We start from the raw sequence: 10,000 nt of genomic DNA, 5'->3' as shown, positions 1-10,000 counted from the left end.
CATTTCTTTAGTTTTTTTTTCCCAATCTGTTATTATTATTATTTAAATGTTATTATTATTATCATTATTATTATTATTATTATTACAATCTGTTATTATTTTTATTTTAATTATCATTTTAGTGCGGAAATAAAAGCAGAGATTGTTTGGAAAACTATATTCACAAGTACGGTTATTTTTAGTAAAAATACACCAAATAAAAATAAACCTCATTTACTCCAATAACTCCCTTTGGTTTTTTCTTTTTAAATTAAATGAAAACAAAACTATTTTTAGTTACTGTGTCACATTGTTCTACGTTACACATTGTTCAAACACAAAGTTATTTCGCGTTAGTTAGCGTAAATATGCATATTGAAGAAGCGGCTACCGTAAATCAATACATTTGTCTAGACAGGTTTGAAATACGCCAATGCATACTAACAAAGCAAGATGTTAGAACTCAATTCAATTTTGACAAAAAAAATAAAAAAAACTGTTAGAAATCGGATACATACATAAATACATATATACATACATATATGCATACATACATACATACATACATACATACATACATACATACATACATACATACATACATACATACATACATACATACATACATACATACATACATACATACATACATACATACATACATACATACATACATACATACATACATACATACATACATACATACATACATACATACATACATACATACATACATACATACATACATACATACATACATACATACATACATACATACATACATACATACATACATACATACATACATACATACATACATACATACATACATACATACATACATACATACATACATACATACATACATACATACATACATACATACATACATACATACATACATACATACATACATACATACATACATACATACATACATACATACATACATACATACATACATACATACATACATACATACATACATACATACATACATACATACATACATACATACATACATACATACATACATACATACATACATACATACATACATACATACATACATACATACATACATACATACATACATACATACATACATACATACATACATACATACATACATACATACATACATACATACATACATACATACATACATACATACATACATACATACATACATACATACATACATACATACATACATACATACATACATACGTTAAATTCATATTCTTTTATTAAAAGTTGTAGTAAAATTATAATATTTAAAGTTTTTAAGAAATTATCAATCCTTTGGTTCAAATACATAGTGAAATAGTTTGAATGCATTGAGCATGTTTTTGATTGCAATAAAGAATCATTGTTAGTAACTTTTGTAATTTTTTATTCTTTGTTACCAAGAAAACTTTATAAATTATGGATTAGCTATTAATACTTCAACTCTTTAAGGAAAACGTCATTGATCAATTGGTTTTAAGCAGAAAAAAAACAAAAATTTATTTGATATAAAATTGATAAAAAATAATAATAATAACAATAAATATGATATCAATATATGATATAAAAATCTATCGGCTGAAATAAAACCTGAATATTTTATTAAAAGAAATACTTAATCTATGTTAAACTTCAATGTTCTTCTGGTATTAGAAAATAAAAATTTGTTTGCAACACTAATATTTTATTACAGAAACCTATATAAAAAGCAAACAACTCTTTTTATAATTTGCTCAAGGTTTTTATATGGATCCATAGATCCATATTAAAAAGTATTGACTTTAATGAACGTCATAAGGACCTTTTTATACTCTCTTATTTTTTTATACTTGCTTTCTGAACATTCGTGGTCTTTAATTAGTTGCCAATCAAACTTTATATGACCCAAGTGAGGTTTTTTCCTTAAAGTACCTTGCTCTAATTATTTTTCTTCTTACTTGCTGAAATTTGTGCCTTGCTCCTAAAGGCAAAGTTCCCTTTATTTCTATTTATCAGGGTCTAAGCATGATGCGATTTGCATAATATAGCATGCGCTCTACAGAATAATTTCTTTATATATAGTTTTTGATTACTTTTATTCAGACATTTAATGCACAAAGAAAAACATGTCAACAAATATATAAATCGAGGTTTAAACATCAGCGATGAGAAAAAGTTTATTCAAGAAGTTCTTAAGGTAACTGTTTCAAAATTTAATTGTTTATATGTTCATATTTAATGCATTTTTATAGAACATACTTTTAAAACTGCCTCGTAATAATTCTAAATGTATTCCTTATAATAAAAAAACACTGGGTATTTCAAATCCAGTGTTATTTTATGTTATTAAAACTTTCATATAATTTCACTTTTTTGAATAGCGTGTTAAAATCTTTTTAAAGAACTTCTTTTTTTTTTAATATATGGGACCTTGAAAATATTCAAAGGTTACAGAAAACAGGTAAAAATAAATTTTTATAAGTTGTTGTTTCTTAACGCACCCTCATCCGCAAAGGTCTTGTCAATTTAATAATTAAATGAAAGTGAAAGTTATTTTCCTAATATTCATCAAAAAATTGAATTTAGTTATTCAATTTTTCTGAAACTTAAAAAGATAATTATAAAAATAACCAAAAAAACTATTCGCAATTTATTTCTTAAAAAATAATTGGCGAATAACGTCAAGATTATTAACGTCAAGACTTCAATTTATTTCTAATGAAATGTACATCTTATTTAATCTTCCTCATATATATAACTTTTCTTTAAAGGTTCTCAATGAAAGACTTAACCCAGCGCTCTACGAGTTTCTTATAGCCGCATAACCAATTTTAAAATATTTTTTTAAAAATTTAAAAACTAATTGTTTCTTATCCTTTTTTATTTTAATAAAATATGTTTAAAAAATAATTAAAAATTTAAAAATCAAAAAAATTAGTTTTTTTCTTATCCTTTTTTTTCTTTTTCCTTAAAAGAAATTATATATACGGAAGATTAAATAAGATATACATTAGTCGTTATTACATAACATTACATAACTTGTTACATAAATAAAGATAGCGATAAGAAATAGATAAATAAAAAAATATTATAACTTATCTTAAAATTTTTATTTCTATGGTACGAATCGTACCACAGAAATAAAAATTTTACGATGAAGTTAGTAGTCTCTATTTGGTGTTGATGGCGTTTATGCAAGTTGACCTAGAGGCGTTTTTGTTAAAAATCGCACTTACAAATTTAGTTGTCTCTTTTTTCTTTCAATATTTGTCTAATCAATACTTAGTGTAGATATAATTGATGAAAGTGCATTTTTTGATGCTAAAATGTTTTTTTTATTGTGCGTTTTATGATTTATTAATACTGAACAACCTTGTTCAGCGTTAACTTTAAGCTACAAAACCATGAACCATTATTTTTAACGCAGCTTTTCTACAACATCTATTGAACCTTAAGTTGATAAAATATTGTAAAAAAGCTATTAAAATGATTATTGGTAAAGATATACAAAAAAAAGTTTTTATTAACCGTAAACTTTATACAAATATGATTTGTCGTAGTTTTATGAAGTCCTTAACATAAACATAGTGTAGCAGATGGACAAATAGCAAAATGTGGTTCCAACACATTTTGTTTTGTATATTTTGTTTTTACTATTAGCATCTATTATAAATATTGTTGCGTATTATCTAAATAGTTAGTAAACCATCTAGTCGCATGAACTTTTATATTATACAATACTTTTTCATTTTTTTTAGTAGAATTTTATGGTTACATTTAACTCGGAAGTTTACACCTTCTTCCATACCAATATAACATTTATGGCTGGAGCAGGCATCGCATAGTGTGACGGTTCCATACAAAAGAGTGTTCAAAGTTATTTTCCCCATAGTAATTTGAGCAATGCTGTTATCTATTTCAAAAATTACATAAATTAAAGTATTTAAAAGTAATTTGACTTTATAGCAAAGGCACCCATATGGTTTTTTCCAAGCATGGGGGTAAAGAGGCAAGACCAAAATATTGCCTAAAGATTTGCAATTAAAAATAATTTGAAATCAAAGATAATTGAAAATAGTCAAAGCTTAAATTAAAATAAAAAGGTCCTAAAAAAAGCATTGGGGGAGGTTATTTGTCCTCCCATACATCACCTAAAAAAACGAGGTTAGTTCAAAAAGATAATTTGAAAAAAAATCACAAAGAATTAGTTGAAATTATTTGCTTGCTCGTCATTTTTTTAATTTTAATCATTATTTTCTACATCTTAAAGTCATCTTAAATCATCATTACGTCACTACTTTTAATTACGTCAGCTTCTTCTAAATTTAAAAGATCAGTAGTTTCTCATGGAAAAATGTATTTAATTTTTAAATCTTTTACCTAATTTACAATTGTATCTGGATCTGATGAGTTTATTAGGCGCGTAAATACATCAATTGCTTTGCATCTTTTTTGCAACTCAAGGGCAGTCATTCTTTTTTTGCAGTTAATTAAGGAAATATTGAACTTTACCTTTTATGTGAATTTTTTAGGAGATGTTTAGAACGTTTATTTTTTCCGGCTCAATCAAAGTGATTATTAATGTTTTTGTAACAATATTTTTTATTAAATGGCTGACTTCCAAAACTTTATAAATTCTTTTAAAGTTTCTTTTATTGTCATTAAAATGTAGATTTGATACGCTTTTAAAAGATATAGAATAACTCATTCTTCACTTGATTATATCACCTCAGCAGAACGTATAAAAAAACACCTTCAATAAAACAAAACTGATTTTTTTTTTAATAAATGTGTATCTTTGAATATCAAAATCTTTGGAACTACAAATCATGGAAGACAATATTTTGGGATTTTCTTATCTATAGTCTTTTAATCTGTCTTGTTTCATCTAATTGAAGTCAGTATTTTTTTGCCTTTTGGCCACCCTGCGTCCCACTGTGTGTCCTTGAACCTTCCTTTTTTTTTCTTTTTTCTGTTCAACATAGTACAAATATTATTTTTACAATGTTTGTATACATATAGATAACATAAAATAAAAAATAAAAGAATATACTGGACTTACAACAAAATTAAGTTAAAGTAGACAGGGGTTCTAAGAATATAAGGATAACATTACATTATCACAATCTTTTGATAGAACTCTTTTGTACAATTTAAATAATATATCATAGTGGTAAAAAGCTCGTACAAAAAAAAAAAATATTAAGTTAAGGTTAAAATAGACCACGCAAAAATAAATTTATTAAAAAAAACTTGAGACAAGTATATTAACATATTGAAGTTTGGTTGAACTCGATAGATTACTCCAATAGTTTTGGTGATATTTGATTGTTATAATTTATATGGGGAAGCCAGGATAAATTTTCATCTACAAGAATTCCTAAAAATTTTACACTTGCTTACTTTTAATTATTGTATTAATTAAATAATGTTCGCGCAACTTAAAAAGAATGTGTTTTTTTATTAAAAACGTGTTTTTTTATTGAAGAGAGCATAATTCGTTTTTTCTACATAAGGTGAGAGTTTGTTTACCCTAAACCAACTATTTACTTTAGTTAGTTTTATATTCATATCCGTATATAGATATTTGGTATCATTTTTAATGATATCAAACTATATACGTAAATCTATATACGGATTTATTCAGTTTTAATAACGCATAACAAAAGTCGTTAATATAAATTAAGAATAGGAGCGGAATAAAATTTGGTCCTTACGCATTCGAAATTTAATATTCCGGATTGTAAATTATGAACATATTGCTTTATATGTTTAAATTAATTTTTTTTTTTACTTTATTAAATAAAATTTTGAAGCTTAAAAATTTTAACGAAAGTTTATGTTAGACAACAACTCTCAAAAATATTAATTACAAAAACCGCTTAAACAAACAAAAACCGATTCAACAAACAAAAATTATTAATGACTATTGAGTTGTAAAATTAAAAATATATCCAAAAAGCAAATCCCTTAAATTTGTCGGATTTTACCGAATAATTTACTTAAACTTTTCATCGATAAAAATAAAATAAAGAAGGTTACGAAATTTATAAGCAGGCGGTAGTGATGTAGTGATAGAGCGCTCGCTTCATAAGCGAGAGGTTCCGAGTTCGATTCCCACCATGTCCCAGGTAGTACCGCGCTCAACCTGTTTCTCCGTGCAGCAGCCTTGTTTGTCAAGGTTCGTGTTTCGGAGTTAGAGAGTTGAGAGAGGGTTATTACCACAAATAGCTTCCATATCTGTAGTGGCCTACTCGGCCTTAGGGAGTTGAATTATATATATATATATATATATATATATATATATATATATATATATATATATATATATATATATATATATATATATATATATATATATATATATATATATATATATATATATATATATATATAAAGCATTTAACTAGATAACAAATATACAAATACTATGGGAAAGCATCCTATTGACGAAATTAATTTGGCTAAGTATTCGAATTCTATATAAGGTCACTTACGAATAGGTAGTTATCAAGCAAAACGAATTTAAATCAATTTATTCATAGGTATATGAGCTATATGAATATTACCAGGGGCAAATAACGGTAAAAATAAGTTGCAACAGTTATACCGTTTTAAGACACACCCAATAATTTTAATTTAATATGAAAATTGTTTTACACATAATAAAAAATTCATTTAAAGATACACAAGTACTAAACGTATACAAATTCAGTATTTATAATGTATAATATTTTATTTTTTATGTATTATATATTATGTTTTGTGTTTTGTTTTAAAATTGAACCATTAATGTTTGTTTTAAAACATTGATTATTTAATTTTAGATTAGTACCCCATATTTGACCCTTTGAAAAATAGATGAACTTTTGTTTGAAAGTAACTAAAAAGACTTCGGTTTTGTTAACTCTTAAAAAAAAAAACTCAAATTTTTGATCAAAAAAACAAGCATTTAATAGCATTTAAAACAAACAAAAAATATATATGGTGTTTAACGTTAAAAACTCCAAAAATTATATACTTAGGTAGTTTCCGAGAAATTCGTGAATTTCATAAATTTTTCATGGAAACAGCCGTTGAAAACTAAAGTCAACTAACGTTTTCGAAATATTTATAATAGAAAAGTGGTTGTGCCTAAAAACCACCAATTAGGCAATGAACTATGAATTCTGCTTATTAGCAATATCTAGATCTTAGTCCCGATTATAATCTTAAGTTTTAAAGTTTATGAGGCATTTAAAGAAATATATTTAATTTCATACAGTATAAATGAGTTCATAAACATCTTTGTTATTATAAACAGAATATGCTTGATGACAATGCTGATACATTTCGAGAAGTAAATGAAGATGATATACGCTTTTCAAAATATCTTATCAACAAGCACAAAGAAATGGCTTGGCTAAAAAAGCATGGCAAATTTTTTCAAAACCACCATTCTCAATATCATAAAAAGGATTACAGGTAAATAATAGTAATATTTTTATTATTTTATGTCATTTCATTCAGGTTGTTTGTTGTGTTTTACTCGTCAACTCCTTTTTAAACCAGATTCTAATAGAGAATTTAATTTTAATTATTGATAAGGTGTTTATTGTAAACTGTAGGTTAAAAAGTGATAAAAGTAATGTTTGCATTAGTTAACTAGTATTTACCATTTTTTCAACATTAAAACAATGCTCAATATAGATCTTTTAAAATAAATCATTTACATGGTTTTTACATACGTCATAATTATACATAAATAATAAGGATTTACAGATAAACATAAAAATACATATAGGTGTACATACATTGACTGACCTATTAGGGTAGTTGAAAATAACAGCATATTCATCAAATAACCAGTTTTATTTATATCAATCAATAGATTAAATTATATAATAGACACCATAGAAATTACCAGTTCACAAAAAAATCCAGGCTTTTTATCAAATATTTATTCAAAAGCAGTAATTTAATCCATCTATTATAGTGTAAAAAACATAAAACAACATAAGGTAAACGCAAATATTTCATAATTAAATTTTAATAAAAACTGTAGATTAAGTTGTAGTGTACTACTATAAATCAAAAACTAAATTGTTAAATAATGTATTTGTTAGAAAGTTGCTTTTGTTGCTCCTTTTGTAAAAACTGCTATCTATTTTGTTTCTATGTAAAATTAGTTTTTAAAAAAGTCAACATATGTAAGAGGAAATCTAGTGAGCTTAGCTCTACACAAACAACTTAAAAAATATATATTATAGTTATAGCCTAAAAAAATAAATATCTGTTAGTGTAGTAAAAATAAGAGGCCAGCTCTTTTTTTTTAGACATAAAAGTTCAATATTAAAATTTCAGATCAAAAGTTTAGATTTTAATTTTATTAACATTCTGCTTTTATTTAAGAAGGGTTTCTTTTTTTCTTTTACTCTTCAGTTGTGATTTAAAAAAATTAGTATTTAATTAGTTATAATATTTTTTAACTCATTATTGTGTTTTTGTTTATTAATGCATAATACTCTTTGACTGCCCCCTCAGCTAGAGAAAGTTGAATACTGCAAATAAAATAATAACATGCAAATACCACACATGCTAGTACAACCTGCATCATGCCCTGCTGCCATGATTTTTTATAAGTTTTCATGTTACGTTGTTTCTTGCCTAAGAAGATAAATGTTAGATACTGACTCTACCCTAAGGTTTTTGCTTGTATCTATCTGGTAATGGACTTGCGACTTTTTAAATAAAATTTATTTATGTTAACTCACCTCCCCAAGGCCGAGAAGGCCATTACAGACAAGGAGACTACATGATTGTGATTATAACCATCTCTTAACTCAATAACTCCAAAAAACAAACCTTGGCAAACAAGGCATTTGGAACCTCTCTCTTATGAAGCAAATGCTCTACCAATATTGCATTATAATCTCCTAATTAAGGAAACAGCTCTAAAACTTTACAATTCTAAAACTTAGTTTGAAGATTTTGAAGCAGGTTGGTATTACTGGATTACATGTTACCAGATCAAAAAGGTCCTGCCAGGGATAAAAAGATCTATAATAATAGTGAAAAACCTGGAGTAGCATGAGGCTTCATTTAAAACCAAAGAGAAGAAACAATAGCTTCCATACCTGCTTGGATCCAGGAGATTAGGTAATAGGTGCAAGTATGCATACATTATACAGATATATATATATATATACATATATATATATATATATATATATATATATATATATATATATATATATATATATATATATATATATATATATATATATATATATATATATATATATATATATATATATATATGTATATATATATATATATCTTTACACATATGCAACTTTAACATTTTTATGGTGTAGTATTTGCCAAAAGAGAAGATGATAATCAGATGGATGTGTGGTATGACTCTAACAAGACCAGAAAAAAAGTCATAATCTATATAATCTATATAGCCAAAAACAGAAAATTAAAAAAACTTTGTATCAAACTATGTTTGTAATAGAAGATTAATGTGGTTTGGGTAGTTGCATGTAGAGGTAGTAGAGTAGAGTATTAGCATGTAGAGGTAGAACTTAGAAAACTTGGAGAGAGTGTAATACATATGGTATGAACAAACTTCAGTTAAGGAAAGAAAATGCTCAAAACTTTTTATATTAGAGAAACAGCATAAAAAAAGCAGACTTAAGCTTGATGATAATGATGATGATGATGGTAATGATGATGATGATGATGATGATGATGATGATGATGATGATGATGATGATGATGATGATGATGATGATAATGATGATGATGATGATGATGATGATGATGATGATGATGATGATGATGATGATGATGATGATGATGATGATGATGATGATGATGATGATGATGATGTGGATCATGATGATTTTTATATATGAATATACATGCATATAGCTATTTATAGAGTATAACATAAACTTTTGATTTAAAAAAAAATTACTTTAGGATGCATAAATGATTATGCAACCCCAATTACAAACCTGGCCCTGACCCTGGTCTAACTTTAACC

The 10,000-nt window shown here is 25.7% G+C and overlaps 1 protein-coding gene across 1 annotated transcript in view; it reads left to right on the top strand.

The window, feature by feature from the left end:
• Nucleotides 1-10,000, top strand: part of LOC100209737 (uncharacterized) — a 42,048-nt gene that overhangs the window by 670 nt on the left and 31,378 nt on the right. The window contains exons 2-4 of the mRNA XM_065795348.1: nucleotides 123-166; nucleotides 2,071-2,164; nucleotides 7,271-7,431. Of these exons, the coding sequence (XP_065651420.1) occupies nucleotides 123-166; nucleotides 2,071-2,164; nucleotides 7,271-7,431 (299 nt within the window). The remainder of the gene's footprint in view (nucleotides 1-122; nucleotides 167-2,070; nucleotides 2,165-7,270; nucleotides 7,432-10,000) is intronic.

Source organism: Hydra vulgaris, chromosome 04 (genome assembly GCF_038396675.1).
Source record: "Hydra vulgaris chromosome 04, alternate assembly HydraT2T_AEP".
In the NCBI taxonomy this organism is placed as follows: domain Eukaryota; kingdom Metazoa; phylum Cnidaria; class Hydrozoa; order Anthoathecata; family Hydridae; genus Hydra; species Hydra vulgaris.
The sequence above is the reverse complement of the archived record's forward strand: the minus strand, read 5'-3'. Positions and strand labels throughout refer to the sequence as shown.